General features: G+C 34.5%; 1 protein-coding gene across 2 annotated transcripts in view; it reads left to right on the top strand.

Moving 5' to 3' along the window:
- DYNC2H1 (dynein cytoplasmic 2 heavy chain 1) overlaps positions 1–21,687 on the top strand; it is a 374,041-nt gene that overhangs the window by 94,804 nt on the left and 257,550 nt on the right. For both annotated transcript variants that reach the window (XM_003828371.5, XM_003828370.6), the window contains exons 52-59: positions 826–968; positions 5,883–5,967; positions 7,801–7,955; positions 11,737–11,874; positions 15,741–15,854; positions 16,449–16,609; positions 17,856–17,979; positions 18,793–18,914. In XM_003828371.5, coding sequence (XP_003828419.1) covers positions 826–968; positions 5,883–5,967; positions 7,801–7,955; positions 11,737–11,874; positions 15,741–15,854; positions 16,449–16,609; positions 17,856–17,979; positions 18,793–18,914 — 1,042 coding nt within the window. The remainder of the gene's footprint in view (positions 1–825; positions 969–5,882; positions 5,968–7,800; positions 7,956–11,736; positions 11,875–15,740; positions 15,855–16,448; positions 16,610–17,855; positions 17,980–18,792; positions 18,915–21,687) is intronic.

Raw genomic sequence — 21,687 nt, forward strand, 5'->3', positions numbered from 1 at the left:
ATTTACAAAAGAAGGAGGTTTATTGGACTCACAGTTCCCACATGGCTGGGGAGGCCTCACAATCATGGTGGAAGGGAAGGAGGAGCAAGTCATATTTTACATGGATGGCAGCAAGCAAAGAGAGGGCTTGTGCAGAAAAACTCCTGTTTTTAAAACCATGAGATCTCATGAGAGCCATTCACTATCATGAGAATAGCATGGGAAATACCTGCCCCGCTCCATGATTCAATCATGTCCCACCAGGTTCCTCCCGCAACACGTGGGGATTATGGGAGCTACAAAATGAGATTTGGGTAGGGACACAGAGCCAAACCATATCAATACCTTAGCAAAATTTTAGCAAACAGGAATGATGAAAGTATGGTAATGTTCTTTGGAATATTTACCTTGCCTCCTTTGTTTCATGTGGTGAAATTAGTGCTGCTTTAGTACCTCCTGTCTTAAAGAACTATTGAACCATTTAGATTGTGCCAGACTTCATAGTTTTAAAAAACTAGCCTTTTATTCATATAGAAACAGTTTTATATGCACTGTAGAAATCCAAAATTGAAATAAGTAAAAAATGAGGCAATAATCACACCACCCGGACATTATGACACTTACATTTTTCATGGACATTTTTCTGAGTCTTTTTTCTTAACATGCACATACACAAATTTATAAGTGTTCTTTTAACTAAAATAAAAATCATAACATAATATTGTTTTATATTGTGCTCGTTTTAAGAAACAACTCCTACTATTTCATTTGAGAAAATTTTGATCCCTTTAACCCAGACCACGTATAGATTGCCTGATTCTATTATTATTCTTATATATTTCTTAGGAATTCAGCAAAACTTGCATATTGTCTTGATAATGGATTCTGCAAATTCAAACTTCATGATAAACTGTGAGAGTAATCCAGCTTTGCATAAGAAATGCCAGGTGTTGTGGATGGAGGGTTGGTCCAATAGCAGTATGAAGAAAGTAAGTTTAACAAATATTAAAAAATTTAAAAGCACATTTTATTTTTGAAGTTATTGATTTTCACAACTTCTCTTTGGTGTTGGTTATAACATCACCTTAATTATGGCACCAAACATCTCTTATGTTTGGAAATGTCTGTTTTCTTCGTACCCTTGCATCGTAATTTAGTTGAATGTAGAATTTTAGATTGAGGATCATGTTCTTAATTAAGGACCCCAGAGACAACTATACTTCAAAGTTTTATGGCTTTAATTAACTAGCCTATTACAGGCTGTCCTATATTTTTAAAAAATCATAGCAAGTATTTAACAATTAAAGAATTTTTAAATCCTTAAAAAATATCATCATTATGCTGTGTGTTTGGAGGGGGATGAGTTAAATTGTGAACTCATAACACTGTCTTAACTGGAAACCTCTTATTTTACCTCATTTGAATAAGTAATAGTTTCAACATTGTTTGTTTAAATGATATTCATATTCTCAATCACTAATTTCTTTATTTTTCTATAAGAGAAGTATAGTTTAATGCCTGCCATGATTCAGAGTAAGGAGTGTAATTTGAGATAAAAGACATGGTTTACAGATGAGGTAATATTTTAGTTACTGAAAGATATTTTAGCTTGAGGAGGCCACGTGAATAAGAGGCATTCATTAAGAAGTAATTATTGGGTGCTTAGTAAGTACCACTGTTCTATATATGTTGAGGACATAGCAGAGGAAAAAAAACCAGAGAGAAGTCCCTGCCCTCATGGTGTTTACATTCTTCTCAGGTATATCTGCGGGGAAAGCTTTCTAGGTGAAGATCCTGGGTAGAGAGCATGTCTGATGATTTTGAGGATCAGTAAGAGGCCACTTTACCTGGAGCAGAGTGATTGAGGGGAGAGTTGGTGAAGATGATGTCAGAGAACTAAGAGGAAACCAGTTAGGATGGGGCTTTGTAAGCTACTACACTCTATAGGATTTCAGCTTTTCCTGAGAACTAACTTACTTTTGGATGCTTTCGAACAGAAATATTCTGACTCGTTTTTTAATGGGATTACTGTGGTTTCTGTGCTGAAAGTAGACTATAGAGGGCAATGGTTGGAGCAGTTACAAATGATTGCAGTAATCCAGAGAGAAAAGGATAGGTTGAGCTAAGGATGTAGTGGTAAGGTGGTGAGAAGTGGTTGCATTCTGCATATGTTTTGCAGTAGAAACAACAGGATTTGCTGACAGATTGTAATAAGGTGTAACAGAAAGTGAGGGGTCAATGATCCTTCTGAGTATTTTGGCTTGAGCAACTAGAAGGATGAAATGACTATCATTTGAGACAGAGGATACTGTGAAAAGAACATATTAAGATGAGACTATGAGGCCTTCAGTTTTAGATGTGTTTAATATGAGATACCAGACATTGAACTTATAAGTTTGAGAAGGCATTTGGAAATATAAGCCTGGAGCTCCAGGGGTCAGGCATACAGAAAAAAATTTGAGGAATTATCAGAGTGCAGGTGATATTTAAAGCTATAAGAATGAATGATATCACCAAGAGAGTAAGAATAAACAAAAGAGAGCAGCAATCCAAGACTGAACCCTAGGGCACTTCAACATTAAGAAACTGGAGAGATGAAGAGGAAGAACCAACGGACACTGAGAAGAAGCTGCTAGGAAAATAAGAAGAAAACCAGACAAACATTATATTTTAAAAACCAAAAGAAGATAGCATGTCAAAGGAAGAAAGTATGATGAACAATGAAAGTAGATAAGGACTAGGAATTGATCATTGGATTTAGCAATGTGGAAATCGTTGGTGACTTTGACAGAGCAGTTGCAGTTAGTAATGGAAAAAGCCGTATTGGAATATGTTTCAGAAAGAATGAGAAGATTGGAGACAATGAATGTGGGTACACTCTTTTAAGGCATTTTGTTTAAAGGATGAGAGAAATGGGTCAGTAACTGGAGGAAGGAGGGGTACAAAATAGTTTTGTTTTTTTTTTCCAAGACAGAGTCTTGCTCTGTCACCCAGGCTGGAGTGTGGTTGTGCAATCTCAGCTCACTGCAACTTCTGCCTCCTGGCTTCATGCGATTCTTCTGCCTCAGCCTCTCGAGTAGCTGAGATTACAGGTGCCTGCCACCATACCTGGCTAATTTTTGTATTTTTAGTAGAGACGGGTTTCACCATGTTGGCTAGGCTGGTCTCGAACTCCTGACCTCAAGTGATCCACCTGCCTCGGCCTCCCAAAGTGCTAGGATTATAGGCGTGAGCTACCGTGCCTGGGCCTGTTTTTTGTTTTTTGTTTTTTTAAAAAGATGGGACACACTATAGTATGATCATATGCTGTTGAGAATGATTTAATAGGGAAGCAAAAAGTATGTGATGCAAAACAGGGAAAAATTGCTAGAATAATATCATTGAGTAAGTGCACAGCAAATGGATCTAGTGTACAAATGGAAGAATTAAGGATCGGCATTTCCTCTGAGAATGGAGGAATCATTTGTGATAACAGGAAAGAAAGCAGAATAGAGGGGGATAGATCCAGGTAGGTGGGCAGGTATGGTACTGGGAAGTTTGGGATACTCTTTTCTAATTGTTCCTATTTTCTTAGCGAAATAGGAAGATTATCCCCTGCGGGAAAGAATGAGGGAGGAGGCTTTGGAGGCTTAAAGAGACACAAGAAGACATGGAAAACAGTAGTTTGGGAGAGTGAAAGAGGGAAAGGATTAGGAGAATGGAGTATGATAGGATTCACTTGAGGTTAGTGATCATGGAGTTCAGTAGAGGCCAAACAACATAGTTGTGTGTTTTTTTCTCAAGCCATAGGTGCTCTGATGGGTGCACACCTTGAGTAGGTAGTGACTTAGATTTGATCAGAATTGGGACTTTGGTGCTTGAGTATGACAAAACAATTGAAGGCAAGAGAGTTGAGAATATTTATAAGAATATAATTATTTTGATTTACCATGGTATTTAAGTTGGTAAGGTGGTAAATTAGGATAGGAAGATGGTGAATGACAGTGAAGAGGTGGTCAAATTGGTAGATAGTAGGTTTCAGTGGAGTTTCAGGATTTTGATGTTGGAAGGGAGTAAGCTGGGAAGACAGGAGTATAGTGATAGAAGAATGGGATGTTTGAAAGTGAGATTATGGAAGGATTTCACTTAGTGATAATTACAAAATCTCATGATTTGACTGTGTAGGTGAGTGGCTGACAAAAGGGTGGTGGCTAAGAGGAGAAGAGGCAACCAAGGAATTGAGAGATGAGGGTATTAGAGGGATTATCTATAATGGATATTGAAATTGAAAATAATTAAGAAGGTAAGACAAGGATTGTGTTGGAAAGAGTGACAGTGAGCCAAGAGCTAAAATTATTTGTGGAATGAAGAAATGATTGGACTGGTAGATGTCTGCACCATGGAGGGTTAGTGGTTACCCCAGCCTGATAATATGAAAACTGAATTTAGGGAGCTTAGTGAGGATGATTTTGAATTAGTGATGAAGTACAAGAGGGCACTGCCTTGACCTTGCACTTGCAGGCCCAGTGGTTCAAGGACATGATATTGCATGGTGTGCTTGGGAAATAGAGAGTTAATGTGGCTGCTGCACAGGGTATGTGGAACATTGTAGTGGGAAATATCATTAAAAGCCAGATTGGGGACAGATAAGGAGGGGAAGTGTTTAAGTGCCATAACTTTGAATTTTATTTAATAAGCAACTAGAAGCAATTGAAAGTTAGTGTGAAGGGGTTGATAGGATCCATCAGTTTTGGATATGTTAATGTATGAAAATGTTAATATATGTTATATATTATGTTATGAATATGTTAATATATGAAATATATGAGAATATGTAATAGATGAAAATAAAGCAAATTAATAGGCTTACTATGCCCATTCAACTCTTTAAAAAGTACCATTTTTACTTCAAGGGAAGGAACAGGGGCAAATCAGGCCAGCAGACTTTGCTAATGTAGGATATTGTTTGAGGATAGACCATTTTAAAGAAAACGAGTTCCCAAAGAAACAAATTAACGTTGATTTAAAAATATAAGTTTAAAATATTCTCGCATAAGTTTAAGTGTTTTGTCAGAAATCAGTGAAGGCATACTCTCTGTCACAAGAATTATGGTACGTTCAAATTCTGCATTAATGAAGACATCTTTTGGCTTACATTTTTTTTTCAGTCTGAGAAATTTAAAAAATGATTTTTTGACCTAATTACTAAGATCACTTGTGTTTTCCTCTTGCTGGTAATTTCAGCTCTATCAGGTGAAAGAAATTGAAGCTATTTGGCTTAATTTAAAATTTCAAAATTGTTACTTTAATTTTTTTTCAGGACACTAAACTTTCTTTTGTATATTCTAAAGTAGCATTCTTATAAGGTTATCTTTACTTTAATAATAATGATATCTGCTTATGAAACTGTATTTGCTTATTTACAGTAGTGGCAAAATTCCAGTCACAGTGAGAATATACTTTTTAGAATGATCAGTTATGAAATTATTGATTATAAAATTATTTTTATTTAATTTTAGTTTTTATTTGAAAAAGCTGAGAATCCTTGCTACCCCACTATGTCATGAAGGCATTTTACTAGTTTTATGCCAAATAAAATATTTTTATTATTGTATGTTTTTAAATGGCATTGTGATTATTTTCTAATTCAATCCAAATTGTAATTTCCTTTACTTCATATAGTCTCACCATTTCAAGTGAGCTTCTCCCAGTGTGCCATTGCAATCAGTTAATGGTTGATGTGTGTCAAAATGTTGTCTTGGAAATCATTTCTTCTAAAGATTTCTGTGTTATTTTTGTCTCTTAGTCTGGAATGAATCCTAGAAGAAAAGTACAATCAATACTGACTTTTTTTGTATTAAAGGTTTTTAACTTATGATATGGGACTTATACTTTTTCATAGTGATATTCTTTTTATGTTTTAGATACCTGAAATGTTATTCAGTGAAACAGGTGGTGGAGAAAAATACAATGATAAAAAACGAAAAGAAGAAAAGAAAAAAAATTCAGGTAGTATTTTGATGAAATCAGTTTGATCTGGTTTTTATTTATGAAATAATTGCCATTTTTAATACTACAGATCCATTAAAGATTCATGATTATAAATTTGAATAATGCTAAATGTAACAAAATTAGATTTCTTCTGATGCAAACAAAATTTTGAAGCCCTTTTTATTTTTAAATTAATGGTATGTCATTTGACCTAGAACCCAACAGAATATCTACTGTGTGAGTTCAAGAAGCTTAAAACTTATTTTTCTGACCTGAGTGATTTGAAGGACCTACTTAAATTGTTTAGAGTCTTTGGCAAGCACCCTAAGCTTTTCATATTAGCTTATCACTTAGATATGGCACAGAACTCTATAATTTATATATGAAAAAGTTTTATGACATTCTTTGAATATGGGCTTAATCTTCTTAACTATAATATTCTCATTATTTTATCTTCAAATTAATTTTGATTATGGTCTTTATTTTTATACCATAGCTTATTAACTTATTTATTTATTTAACCATCTAATAATCAAATATTTATTGAACTTGTTTTATACTGTACTGGGCTGTATATTAGAGATCACTTAGTAGCTCATAGTCCAGTGATAGTGAGAATTGTGTTATATATAAACATAAATTTCTGATATAGCAAGATAAGTGATGGTAGAACTTTATATGAAATAATTGGAAAGTAAAACTTCAGACTAGCAGATATTATAGGAAATAGACATTGCCCAGATGGGCAGCTTGAGAAAGTCATTCTGGTTAGAGTGAGTAACATGGGAAAGGTTTGGAAAAGTGAAACAGGCATCTTATGAAACTATAAATAGCCTAAAGGGCTGAAACATAAGATGTATAAATAAGTACTAGATGAAGAGGGAGGAAAAGGTTGGCATGGTCAGGTAATGAAGAGCTTTCTGCATTATGCTAAGGAGTTTGGATTCTAACTTGCAGGTGATAGGGCATTATTGAGAGATTTAAAAGGAGATTTTACCAGAATTTCGTTTTAGAAACAAATATCTTTATATATCCCTTTCTTCAGTTATTGGAAAATAGATTGGTAATAGGAGAAACCAAAAGCAATTACATCACTTTAGAAGTTTGTTGTAGTAATCTAAGAGAGACAAGATGAAGGCCTAAACCAAAGAAGAGGTAATAAGAATGGAGGAAGGAATGGACTTGGTGGATATTAGGAGGTAATCTAAATGAGACTTGATGATTATGTAATGGCTGTGGCACACAAGGAGAAGAAGGAGTCGAGGATGTTTTTTTGGGTTCTGTCTTGGAATATTCATTACAAATTGATTTCATTCACTGGGGCAAGGAATACGGATGCAAATTGTGTCGGTGAGAGGAATATAATGTGTTTGATCATGGATATATTGAATCTAGTGTGAACTTATTCTTAACTTTTTGGCTTTTGAAGTCTTGTTTCTCCCTGTATCAAATGGGAGTGGATAGGTATTTTGTGTATTGCTTTTCTGTTCAGCAGATTGTATTTAGCTCACTTTTGGATTACTGTACATGTGTTATATAGTCCCAATTAATTTATATGTTATGACAACATGTAGATTTATTTTTCTTGCAACAATAAAGATGTTCAGGGGAAATATATAACAATATATAGATGCTACGAAAACTAGAGAACTCAAAATTCCTAAGGAAGATGGGAGCTGTGAATAGTTGTCTAGGAATGCCTGTGCATCTTTAAGCAAAGATGCTATCTCATATTTATAACTATATAGCATGGAAGTATCTTGTATAACATAACTATCATTAGGATATTTTCTCTTATTTTTAATGAATCATACATATAATAAGTTATTTTTATTTTCTATTTTTTTCTAGTTGATCCTGATTTTCTAAAATCATTTTTATTAATCCATGAATCTTGTAAAGCATATGGTGCTACACCAAGCCGATACATGACCTTTTTACATGTGTATTCTGCCATTAGTAGTAGCAAGAAAAAGGAATTATTAAAAAGACAAAGTCATTTGCAGGTATAGTATTGGTAATCTTGAATTATTTTATCTATATATAGGAAACAAGAGTTTTGTAAATCACAATGCTATGTTGCGGGTGGCATATATCTGGTATTAATAAATGTACTGTATTAAAAGCCTTGGAAAACAGTCTCACTTTCCTACCTATATTGCCCTGTAGGTTTTAGTGATGATTTGTATTTTTTTTAAAATTCAGTGGTTATTTCTTTTCTTCGCTGGTTGGCATTTATGGATTTTTGATAGCTTATGGTACTCTCTTTAAGAGTCTCTTTCACATGAAAACATTTTTAGAAATTAAGAAAACTCTGTTATTCAGCATAAGATGATACAGTGGACTTTGGGGACTTGGGGGTGAGAGTGGGGTGGGGAGGGATAAAAGGCAACAAATATGGTGCAGTGTATACTGCCCTGGTGATGGGTGCACCAGTATCTCACAATTCACCACTAAAGAACTTATGTAAGCAAATACCACCTGTACCCCAATAACTAATGGCAAAATAAAATAATAATAAAGAAAAAAGAAAACCCTGTTATTAACTGAAACATAATATCCAAGATTATATTTTATAATAACCTTTAAAATTAAGATTATATTTTATAAAGTAATGTTTTCATCCATGTCACCTCACTTAGTACATTCTGAACAGTTTTCTTTCCGTATTTCTTTAACTATAGAGCTTTAACTTAAATGTGACATTAGAATGTAAGCCTCTGAAGTTGTTAGAGAACATTTCCTCTCTAAAGTTTTAGTTTCCCTTTGTTAGGGTAATAAAGTAGGCTCCATCTTAATTGACATAATTATCTTAATCATTTCTAATGATTCACTTTCATTTATATTAAGGTACTAACTATACGGGCTTTGGGGAGGGTTAATTTCCTGATTTAGTTCTCTATGGTACTTTGGATAAATCACTTTAACTTACTGTTTTGCAGCTTAATTGGGTCAATGGTAGTTGTATGTGAGTGTATTAGATAAAATTCATATGGAAAAAACTTAGCTTAATACCTGTACTTTATGATGGGTGCTCAATAGTTATTAATTACATTCCTTTTTTGCCATTACTCTTTCCCCAAATCTTCTGATTTGTTAGGTGACAAAAACATGATAGAAGGTAAAGAATTTTTTTCATGTACATCCCTGGGTTCATTATTCTGCTGTTTGCACAGTAGGATGGGGTACCATAATGGCCAGGCCAGGGTGAAATGCCTACTCAAAATGCAGGTAAGGCAAGTGAATGACAGCCCACCAGAACCATATGTGAGAAAGTCTCTTACAAGAAAAATGAATATTAGACAGACAAAACCAAGTCATGTCTACTATAAAAAACAGTGACTCTTGAGTCCTTTTTCCCAATCAGTGAGACTAAAATTAGAAAAGGTTTAGTGAGTTACCCCTTGCTTGCTATTTTCTCTCCCATCTAATGTAATGGTAAAAAGTGTTTTTTATTAAGTTCAGTGTTTAAACTATCAAATATGTATTTATCTGTTTAGCTTTTCTATGATGCTTTTTTTTAAGTCTTATGGATTTATTTTAAAATGTTATATATAATGATAATTTTATTGATATTTATGGGGTACATGTGATATTTTGATTCATACAAGAATGTGTAATGATCGAAGGGTGATTAGTGATGTTGAACATTTTTTCATATACCGTTGGCCATTTGTGTGTCTTTTTTAAAAAAAAATTCTATTCAGATCCTTTGCCTGCTTTTTAATGGAATTCTTTGTTGTTGTTGTTCAGTTGTTTGAATTTCTTGTATAATCTACATATTAAGCCTCTTGTCAGATGAACAGTTTGCAAATATTTTCTCCCATTTAACAGGTTGTTTCTTCACTCTGTTAATTGTTTCCTTTGCTGTGAAGAAGCTTTTTACTTTAATATAGTCTCATTTTTCTATTTTCATTTTTGTTGCCTATGCTTTTGAGGTCTTAACCATAAAATATTTGCCTAAACCAATGTCCTGGAGCATTTCCTCAATGTTTTATTCTAGAAGTTTTATAGTTCCAGGTCTTTTGTTTAAGTCTTTAATTCATTTTGAGTTGATTTTTTGTATATGATGACAGAGGGAGGTCTAGTTTCATTCTTTTGCATGTGGATATCCAATTTTCCCACCACCATTTAATGAAGAGGGTGTCCTTTTCCCAATATATACTTCGCTGAAAATCAGTGGACTGTAAATACATGAATTTATTTCTGGGTTCTTTATTCTGTTCCATTGGTCTGTGTGTCTGTTTTATACAAATACCGTGCCGTTTTGGTTATTGTAGCTTTGTAGTATATTTTGGAGTCAGGTAGTGTGATGCCTCTAGCTTTGTTCTTTTTGCTCAGGATTGCTTTGGCTATTCAGGCTCTTTTGTGGTTTCAAACAAATTTTTGGATTTTTAAAAAAATTTCTGTGAAGAATGTAATTAGTATTTTCATAGATATTACATTGAATCTGTAGATTGCTCTGAGTAGTATGGCCATTTTAACAATACTAGTACTTCTTCTTCTTCTTTTTTTTTTTTTTTTTTGAGTGGGAGTCTTGCTCTGTTGTCCAGGCTGGCATGTAATAGTGCGGTCTTGGCTCACTGCAGCCTCCAACTCCTGGGTTCAAGCGATTCTTATGCCTCAGCCTCCCGAGTAGCTGCGATACAGGCAGGTGCCACCATGCCTGGCTAATTTTTTATTTTCAGTAGAGATGGGGTTTCATCATGTTGGCCAGGCTGGTCTGGAACTCCTGACCTCAAGTGATCCACTCACCTCAGCCTCCCAAAGTGCTGGGATTAGAGGTGTGAGCCACTGCACCCAGCCACAACAATGCTAATACTTTTGATCCATGAGCGTGAGATGTCTTTCCCTTTTTTTTTTTTTTTTCTATCTTTTTCAATTTCTTTCATTGGTATGCTGTAGTTTGCCTTGTAGAGGTCTTTCCTCTCCTTGGTTCACTTTATTCCTAGGTGTTATTTATTTTTTTGTAGCTGCTGTAAATAGGATTGCCTTCTTAATTTCTTTTTCGGTGAGTTCATTATTGATGTATAGAAACATTGCTGATTTTTCTGTGTTGATTTTGTATCCTGCAGCTTTACCGAATTTGCTTATTACTTCTAACAGTTTTTTGGTGGAGTCTTGAGGTTTTTCTAGATATAAAATCATGCCCAGCTATAAAGAGGGACAATTTGACTTCCTCTTTTCCAATTTGGATGTCTTTTGTTTCTTTCTCTTGCCCAATTGATGTGGCTTGGACTTCTGGTACTATGTTGAATAGGAGTGGTGAAAGTGGGCATCCTTGTCTTGTTCAGTTCTTAGAAAAGGCTTCCAGCTGTTCCCCATTCAGTGTGATGTGGGCAGAGGGTTTGTCATTTTTGGCCTTTATTATGTTGAGGTATGTTCCTCCAATGCCTAATTTTTTGAGAGTTCTTGCCTTGAAGTATGTTGAATTTTATCAGATGTGTTTTCTGTGTCTATTTTGATGATTATCTGGTTTTTCTCCTTTGTTCTGTTGATGTGATATATTATGTTAGCTGATTTCCACATGTGGAACCATTCTCTGCGATGCTTTAAAATTTGTTTTTCTTTAAAACCTCTGTGGGATCTTTAACTACATCTTAATGAGTATCATGTGAAATAAATTGTTATAATTAGCAATAAGAAAAAAACTTAAGTCTACTTGCAACTGTTTTGTATATACACGCTTAACATGTTTGCTTGATTCTTTTCTATAGGGCTTTATTTACCGTGTGTATGTAAAATTCCTTTTTTAAAATATTGCCGATCAATATTTTATTGATGTAGGCTGGTGTATCTAAACTAAATGAAGCTAAAGCTCTTGTGGATGAACTGAACAGAAAAGCTGGAGAACAAAGTGTGTTACTTAAAACGAAGCAAGATGAAGCAGATGCTGCCCTTCAAATGATCACAGTGTCAATGCAGGTAATGTTTAGAGTGACCACAAAAATGAAAACAATAGGGAGAGCATTTATGCCTGATAGTCAGTGAAAAATAACATTTTCACTTAGGTGGATTTAAAAAATATTGCTTATTCATACTGAGTCAGACTGATATTATGTCCTTAAGCTTTTGTGGAAGGGCAATGGTATTTTCCTATATTGTTTAGACTGATCACTCGGTGCACTCAGTTGACCATGTGCAACTTATGTAAACTCTTTTTATATTTTAAATTGGCATGGATCTGTCTGTAACTGATTTTATTTCTTATACTCTGCCATTTAGGTTGGTATTTCCTTTTATTTTTCTTAGAATTCTCTCCTTCAGGCTTTGAGAGTTTTCCTTGCTTTTAATTTTCTCAAGATTTATGAAATGTTTTTATTCTTTCAGTACTTTCATGATGTTTTGTATTTTGATTATATATTTTTTGGGCTGTTGCCTTTGTTTTGTTGAACCCTTTCAAGGGAGATTTCTCTGAGTTCCTTCTTTGCCCCAGTATTTTATGTCTGCATGCTCTTTCAGGATGATCTTGTTCATTATATTGCTCTTACTACCAGCTACATATAACTGTTTTCAAATTTATCTTTTTTATTCTTTATCCTAACTCCTCTTATTAGCTTCAGACTTACTCAATCACTGGCAGGGCATGGTCACTCATGCTGTAATCCTAGCTCTTTGGGGAGCCGAGCGGGAAGATTGCTTGAGCCCATGAGTTTAAGGACCAGCCTGGGCAATATAGTGAGACCTTATCTCTACAAAAAAAGTAAAAATTAGCTGAGTGTGGTGGCACGTGCCTGTAGTCCCAGCTACTCAGGAGGCTGAGGTAGGAGGATTGCTTGAGTTTGAGAGGCAGAAGTTGCACAATGAGCTGAAATCATGCCACTGCTCTCCAGCCTGAGTGACAGAGCAAGACTCTCAAAAAAAAAAAAAAAAATTCAATTTTATCTGTTAAACATGTCTCCTTGGAAGTCTCTTGGGCATTACAATTTGAAACAGGTTCAAAACTGAACTTATGAGTTTTCTTTCCTGTATTTCTTTCCTCAGATTATGGTACTATAATATACACTAATTATTGAAGACAGAACCTATAAATTATATTATACTGAGACTTTTGTTACCTTATCCCTTAATGTAATGAGTCATTAAATTCTGTCAATTTTATTTCCCTGACTATGCCTCAAATATGTTTCCCCATCTCCATCTTGGTAACTGTTACCTTGTCAACTAGGCACTAATCTAATGCCTCTTTTATGAAAATTAACTTTAATATTCATCAGACTAATGTATATATCTCAATTAAAAAGTAAGTGGCATGAAAAATCAACAAAGTTATGGGACTTAGGATTTCAAGAGTCACTTTTCAGTAATCATAAGGCAATCTGATATTAGTGTAATATTAGGCATAGAGATCACTGGAATGTGGTCAGTTGATTTTACACAAAAATGCCAAATAAATGGGGAAAGATAGTCTTTTTAAAAAATGGTGCTGGATATTTAGATATCCAGGTAGAGTGAGAAAAAGCCCAGAACCTTTACCTTTTAACTTACACAAAAATTTACACAGTGTAGATGATGGATCTTAGTGTAGAACATGAAATTATAAAACTTAGAAGAAAACACAGGAGAACATCTTTATGACCTTGGTGAGGCAAAGACTTGTTCAATGTGATATCAAAATAGAAAAAGAAAATTGATAAATGGAATTTCATCAAAATGAAAACTTCTGCTCTTTGAAATAAATTCCGAAATGAAAAGTCAAGTCACAGACTGGGAGAAAATATTTACAAAACATATATTTGATAAAGAACTTCTATTCAGAATTTTAAAAATACTGCAACTCAATAATAGCAAAACAAAAATCCAGTTTAACATGAACAAAAGATTTGAGCAGACCATTTATGAAAGAAGACATATAAAGGGACAGTAAACACATGAAAAGATGCTTAATTTCATTATCATCAAGTAAGTGTTAGCTAAAGTCCCAGTGATATGCTGCTACATATCCACTAGAATGGGTAAAATAAAAAGACTGAAAACCCCTCAGTCTAGTATGGCAAGGCCGTGTGGAGCGTCTGGAACTCTTATAATTGCTGGAGGAAATGAATAATGCTACAGTTACTTTTCAAAAGTTTGACACAGTCTCATAAAGTTAAACATAGCTTAGTACATCAGCCAGCAGTCCCACTTTCAGATTTTTAGCTAAGAGAAATGAAAACGTGATAAATCTTAGAAGCATTACACTTAAGTGAAAACAGCCAGACACGAAAGACTGTATACTGTATGATTCCTTTGTAAGAAATTATAGAAACAGCCAAACTATGATAGAAATCAAATTAGTGAGTACCTGACCTGGTAAGTAATACATCAGAAAATGTAAATATAATTTTTATACTGGAAAACTTTAACATATTTTTTCTCAAGGTATTTTGGAACAAAATTAATATAAATATTTACTTAATGAAGACAGCCATTTTATTGTTAAAAAATCTGTCAATTATTTTGACCTTAAAAGAGTTATTTGAAATATCAAAAAGTAAACACTATGTAAAGGATAACACTGTTGATTACCATGTGTTTATAAAGGAAAATATTCGGCACTATGTGTGCTTTGTGTACTCTCTGGCTAGTGACATTAGTAATACACATTGATTATGTGCTACTTTTTTCTCTGCGCTGTTCTGAGAAGCGATATTTCTAAGACTGTAGCTAATTTTATTATCCAGCAGAGACCCAGGAGAATAACTGTGCATCTCATAAGTTAATAATTTTGCTTAATTATAAATAGCAGATATTTCTGTTTGGTATTTTGTAGAAAGCACTGTCTGAAGAGATAGCTTAAATACCAAATTGTGTAACTTCTAAGGCTTGCAATTCTAGGTTTATGGCATAAAGAAAGTGCAAATTAAATGCTATACAAACTCAGAATAGAGATACCTTCCAATTGGAACAGGAGGTTAATAAAAGAAGGAATCCATGAGCTGTGCCTGGGCTGTTTAAGTGTTTAATATGTTTTATTATTATTATTTAAGAAATTATGCATTTCAGGATCTGGGCATGGCAATACATGCCTTTAATGTCAGCTATTTGGGAAGCTGAAGTTGGGGAGACCCCTTGAGTCTGGGAGCCTAATTAACATAGTGAGACCCTGTCTCAAAAAGAAAAAAAGGAAAAAAAAAAAACTCAGAATGACAAATATATACAAAGATGTTCAACCTCATCAATAATCAAGGAAATACAAATTAAAATCATACCTTGAAAATTGTGTATTTCTGCTGGGCGCAGTGGCTCACGCCAGTAATCCCAGCATTTTGGGAGGCTGAGGTGGGGGGGTCACAAGGTCAGGAGTTCGAGACCAGCCTGGCCAACATGGCGAAACCCCGTCTGTACTAAAAATATAAAAATTAGCTGGGCATGGTGGTGGGCACCTGTAATCCCAGCTACTTGGGAGGCTGAGGTAGGAGAATCACTTGAACCCAGGAGGTGGAGGTTGAAGTGAGCTGAGACTGTGCTCTTACACTCCAGCCTGGGCGACAAGAGCAAGACTCCATCTCAAAAAAAATTAAAAAGGAGAAAATCACGTTTTTCTATCTTGTTTAAATTTTATATAAAAAGCATTTATTGCTTTGCTAAGTAGAAAAAAATTAAAGCACTGAAACCTTTCTGATAGAAAATATGGAGTAAAATATATCATTGGTTTCCCAGGCATTTTGGAAACTCTTGTCATAGATTCAAAACTAATATTAGGAAACATTTAATAGGAAATGTTATTTTGAAATGTTATATTTTGGATTTCATGCTTTTAAATATCAAGCATTAAAATTGATTGGAATGCCACTTAAATATTCTTATAGGATGCTAGTGAGCAAAAAACAGAACTTGAAAGACTGAAGCACAGAATAGCAGAAGAAGTTGTTAAAATTGAAGAAAGAAAAAATAAAATTGATGATGAATTAAAAGAAGTACAAGTAAGTTAAAAGACATTCTAAGATCCATTTACATTTTTGCTTACCAGTTATATGTAGGAATTTAAACATTATTTGTAACTCAAGTTGTTTTCTCATAGTATTATAAAATGTGGTTTTCAACCAAAATATTACTTGTAAAAGAGAACAAGAAGGAAAGCCTTCCAGGAAAAGTATAAATTAATGGATGATAATTAAAAATAATCTTTGTTTTCCATGAGCCATATGGTTTTGATTGTAGAGGGAAAAAATGTGTTAGATAAATTAAGATATATTGTTAAGCTATTTTTCTCCAGTTGATTAAATTAGTCAGCTAGTCCTAAGATGTAAAGAGCCTCTTGAAAATGACAAATTGTCTCAAAACAAGTTAGATTTTCCAAATTAGATTATTGCAGTTGTGGTGGCAAGACGTCTTACTATCTCAAGTTGAACATTTTTTACACCTTGTATGATTGAAAGCATTTTGATATTTTAAGAGAGAGGACATTAGTAACTATAGTCATTTTGCATAAATGACAATAAAACATAATTTTTCAAGAGTTAATGATTTAAAGAAATATATAATTTGAAGATAAAAATGGCCTTTTTCTCTTTTAGCCTTTAGTCAATGAAGCTAAACTAGCAGTTGGAAACATTAAGCCCGAATCACTTTCAGAAATTCGCTCACTACGCATGCCACCTGATGTAATTAGAGACATTCTTGAAGGAGTTTTAAGGTTGATGGGTATCTTTGATACATCTTGGGTGAGCATGAAAAGGTACATTTTTCAATTTGTGAAAAATATTATTTCAGCAATGAATGACACATTCTTTCGTAGTTTTAAATATTTCTTATATTGTTTCTCAAAGTGCACTTCATCTAAATACATGGGTGTACATTTTGGCTTGAAATTTCAAGGTATTCTATGTAATCATATATCAAGATCTATATATTCCTTTCTCTATAAGTGATTGTTAAAAGTGTCAAAAGAGGAGAAAAGGAATACCTTAGAATGTTTAAGAAATTTCTCAATAAATATAATAATATATTTGGTCCATACATAGTATAGAGGACTGTGATTTCACCGTGATTTACTGTTGAAGAAAATATAGTCACTATCCTTAAGAGTCTTGTACTACCAAGAGAGGGAAAGAGACAGAGACAGAAACAGAAAGAGGGAGACCCTTAAATAATAAAAGGGAGCTGCAAACTAGAAGAGAATAAGGTATTAACAAAATATGAAACCATGCAGGTTCAGGTTTCATGTTATAATAGTTGTGTTATGGTTTGTGCCGATATTAAGTTCCTTGTTAGTATTTAGGTTGATAGTAAAGAGTTCGTTTTATATCTGGAGATGGAGGAGGACATAGGTTGACAGAGCACTTTAAGTTACCTTAAAAGGAGTCAGACAATTTTCTTGCATATCCTAGAACATATGAGTACCTAACAGTTCACAAATAAGGATTTGAGTAGAACAAGATTGTGATTCTTTCATATCATTTCTTGTTCTAGTTTATTCACAGAACATTAGAAAGACTGTCCTACATCTCTCTAGAGTTTTTGTTGTCTACGAAAAGTCGATAATACAGCTGGGCACACCCGTAATCCCAGCACTTTGGGAGGCCAAGGCACTTTAGGCCAGGAGTTTGAGACCAGCCTGGGCCACATGGTTAAACCCCATCTCTGCCAAAAATACAAAAATTAGCCTGGTGTAGTGGCACACACCTGTGGTCCCAGCTACTTGGGAGGCTGAGCTGGGAGGATCGCTTGAGCCCAGGAGGTGGAGATTGCAGTGAGCTGAGATTGTACCACAGCACTCCTGCCTGGGTGACAGAGCGAGACTCTGTCTCAAAACAAACAAACAAAAATAAGGATAATACATTAGAAGCTTAAAGGTTTTAATACCATATTTTTGTTAACTAATGGATTAAAAGTATTGCATACACCATTTTGTTAAACTGATTTTTTTTCAGAAACAGCAAATTTTATTTAGCCTCATTTAAGGAAATATGCTTTAATTTTAGTTTCCTTGCAAAAAGAGGTGTAAGAGAAGACATAGCAACCTTTGATGCCCGAAATATTTCAAAGGAAATAAGAGAGAGTGTTGAAGAACTTCTTTTTAAAAATAAAGGATCTTTTGATCCAAAGGTAATTTTTAAGTTATACCATAAATTTGTTTTTCCATACCATATAATATTCTGCTTTTTAAAATGTGGTGCTTTGTCATTGCCAATTGTTTAGATCACTTAAAAATGAAAATAAAAAATAAGCTTATAGGAATTACATTTGGGAAGCATTAACCATCAGAATCAGGTAAATTAGAATCTAGGTAGCAGGGGAGATTTATTATCTTGAGTGGTTTTAATAGTTTTGTATCTGCTGTTAATGTTCTCAGCTTTTTTTTTTTAAGCTTTCAACTGTCCTGGTGTGCTTTTATTTTTTCTTGTGTACTTGTCAGATAACAACAGGTATCTGTTTTAGGACAGTGGTATCTAATTTCAGTGAACAATTTAGATTTCATGATTCTGGTATTTTTTTAGATCCCTTAATCAAAATGTTATGTACATCTTCTTTAACACCAACTACAATAGTTTTAAAGCTGCTCTTATCTAATAAAGATAAATCACATGTATAGAAGAAAAAGAATTGATGCTCGAACATTGTTGTGGATGACACATGTATTCATTAGAAATGTGACTAATAGAAAATTATGTTGATAAAACATCTTTATTTTAAAGATTCTGTGTGGTTCAAAAAATTTATTTTTAAGTGAAAATAGAGTTCATGTATATTTCTCTTAATCAAAATAGAAGTTCATTGTATTTTTATTTTAGCTATAAGCCAAAAAACTACTTTATTTGGGTCAAGTTAATAAGTGCCCAAATAAAGTGTGTTAGAATTAACTTTGCTTTCATTTGAAATTAAGTAAGGATGTTGAATCACTTCTCATGGATTTTTCAGAATGCTAAGCGAGCCAGTACTGCAGCTGCACCTTTGGCTGCCTGGGTGAAAGCCAATATTCAGTATTCCCATGTCTTGGAACGAATTCATCCTTTGGAAACTGAACAGGCAGGATTAGAGTCGTAAGTGAAATATAAAATATAAGCAATTCTAACCTTTATTTTCATCAGTTTGATGAGGTTTTAATAATTATTATTTTTATTTTTTCTCTATTTGTAAAATGGCCGTTGACAATACTAAAATATATGAAATGAGTCAATTAAAGACAAATTTAAAAACAGATCAAAAAAAGAAAGCAATTAGAAGGAGAGAGAAGAACCAACTCACTTTTTCTTTACCATTATTATATTGTTGGAAGGCTAGGTAAAAGTTCCTTTAGAAGGAGCCAAAGTTTCATAAAGGAATTTTTGTTTTTGTTTTTGTTTTTGTTTTTTTGTTTTTGAGACAGAGTTTCACTCTTGTTGCCCAGGCTGGATTGCAGTGGTGTGATCTCGGCTCACCAAAACCTCCACCTCCCAGGTTCAAGCGATTCTCCTGTCTCAGCCTCCCGAGTAGCTGGGATTACAGGCATGTGCCACCACGCCCGGTTAATTTTGTTATTTTTAGTAGAGACGGAATTTCTCCATGTTGGTCAGGCTGGTCTTGAACTCCTGACCTCAGGTGATTCGCCTGCCTTGGCCTCCCAAAGTGCTGGGATTACAGGTGTGGACCACCACGCCTGGCCAAGGAATAACGTTAAAGTACGAAAGGAAAGCTTTGGAAATTTAAGGCTTTTATGTTTATTTATTGATTTATTTATTTTTTTGAGACAGAGTCTTGCTCTGTCGCCAGGCTGGAGTGCAGTGGCGCGATCTCAGCTCACTTCAACCTCCTCCTCCCGGGTTCAAGTGATTCCCCTGCTTCAGCCTCCCAAGTAGCTGGGATTACAGGCATGTGCCACCATACCTGGCTAATTTTTTGTATTTTAGTAGAGAAGGGGTTTCACCATGTTGGCCAAGATGGTCTCGATCTCCTGACCTAGGGATCCACCCACCTCCGCCTCCCAAAGTGCTGGGATTACAGGCATAAGCCACTGTGCCCGGCTGGAAATTTAAGGCTTTTATATTTGTTTTTACCTTCTAAGTTCTAGGAAATGCTTAGCATATATTTTCCAAAACAGTGTGTGAGCAGGTAGGAGGAAGATTTAACCACTTACTATTAGAGCTGTGGTTCTAATTTGCTATCGTTACTAAGTCAGAAATATATTTTATCTCTTTTGTTCTAAATGCAGACCAAAAGGTTTATGTTCTTTTTAAAAAAATTTTTTTTCATTAGGTTTTTGGGGAACAAGTGGTGTTTGGTTACATGAATGAAATCTTTAGTGATGATTTCTGAGATTTTGGTGCAGCCATCATCTGAGCAGTGTTACACTATACCCAATGTGTAGTCTTTTATCTCTTGCCACCCTCTGCCCTTTCCCCTGAGTCTTCAAAGTCCAATGCTTCATTCTTATGCCTTTGAGTCCTTATAGCTTAGCTCCTATGTGAGTGAGAATGTACAATGTTTGGTTTTCCATTCCTGAGATACTTTACTTAGAATATTAGTCTCCAATTCCATCCAGATTGTTGCAAATGCCATTATTTTGTTTCTTTTTGTGGCTGAGTAGTATTCCGTGGGGTATATATATACCACATTCTCTTTATCCACTCACTGAATGATGGGCATTGGGTTGGTTCCATATTTTTGCCATTGCAATTTGTGCTGCTACAAACATGCGTGTGCAAGTGTCTTTTCCATATAATGCCTTCTTTTCCTCTGGGTAGATACCTAGTAGTAGAATTGCTGGATCAAAGAGTAGATCTACTTTTAGTTCTTTAAGCAATCTCCACACTGTTTTCCACAGTGGTTGTACTGGTTTACATTCCTACCAAAAGTGTAAAAGTGTTCCCTTTTCACTGCATCCCTGCCAACATCTATTATTTTTTGGTTTTTTTATTATGGCCATTCTTGCAAGAGTGAGGTGGTACTGGATTGTGGTTTTGATTTGCATTTCTCTGATAATTAATGATGTTGAGCATTTTTCCATATGCTTGTTGGCCATTTGTGTATCTTCTTTTGAGAACTGTCTATTCATGTTCTTAGCCCATTTTTTGATGGAGTCGTTTGTTTTTTTTCTTGCTGAATTGTAAGAGTTTGTTGTAGATTCTGGATATTAGTCCTTTGTTGGATGTATAGATTGTGAAGATTTTCTCCTACTCTGTGGGTTGTCTGTTAACTCCGCTGATTATTTCTTTTGCTATGCAGAAGGATTTTAGTTTAATTAAGTCCCGTCTGTTTATCTTTGTATTTGTTGCATTTGCTTTTGGGTTCTTGGTCATGAAGTCTTTACCTAAGCCAATGTCTATAAGGGTATTTCTGATGTTATCTTCTAGAATGGTTATGGTTTCAGGTCTTATATTTAGGTCTATGATCCATCTTGAGTTAATTTTTGTATAGGGTGAGAGACGAGGATCCAGTTTCATTCTTCTACATGGGGCTTTCCGATTACCCCAGCACCATTGGTTGAATAGGGCATCCTTTCCCTACTCTATGTTTTTGTTTACTTTGTGAAAGATCAGTTGGCTGTAAGTATTTGGGTTTATTTCTGGATTTTCTCTTCTGTTCCATTGGTCTATGTGCCTATTTTTATACCAGTGCAATGCTGTTTTGGTGACTGTGGCCTTATAGTGTAGTTTGAGGTTGGGTAATGTGATGCCTCCAGATTTGTTTGTTTGCTTCCTCTTGCTTTGGCTATGCAGGTTCTTTTTTGGTTCCATATGAATTTTAGGATTGTTTTTTCTACTTCTGTGAAGAATGATGGTGGTATTGTGATGGGAATCACATTGAGTTTGTAGATTGCTTTTGGCAGTATGGTCA

This window comes from Pan paniscus, chromosome 9 (assembly GCF_029289425.2).
Source record: "Pan paniscus chromosome 9, NHGRI_mPanPan1-v2.0_pri, whole genome shotgun sequence".
In the NCBI taxonomy this organism is placed as follows: Eukaryota; Metazoa; Chordata; class Mammalia; order Primates; family Hominidae; genus Pan; species Pan paniscus.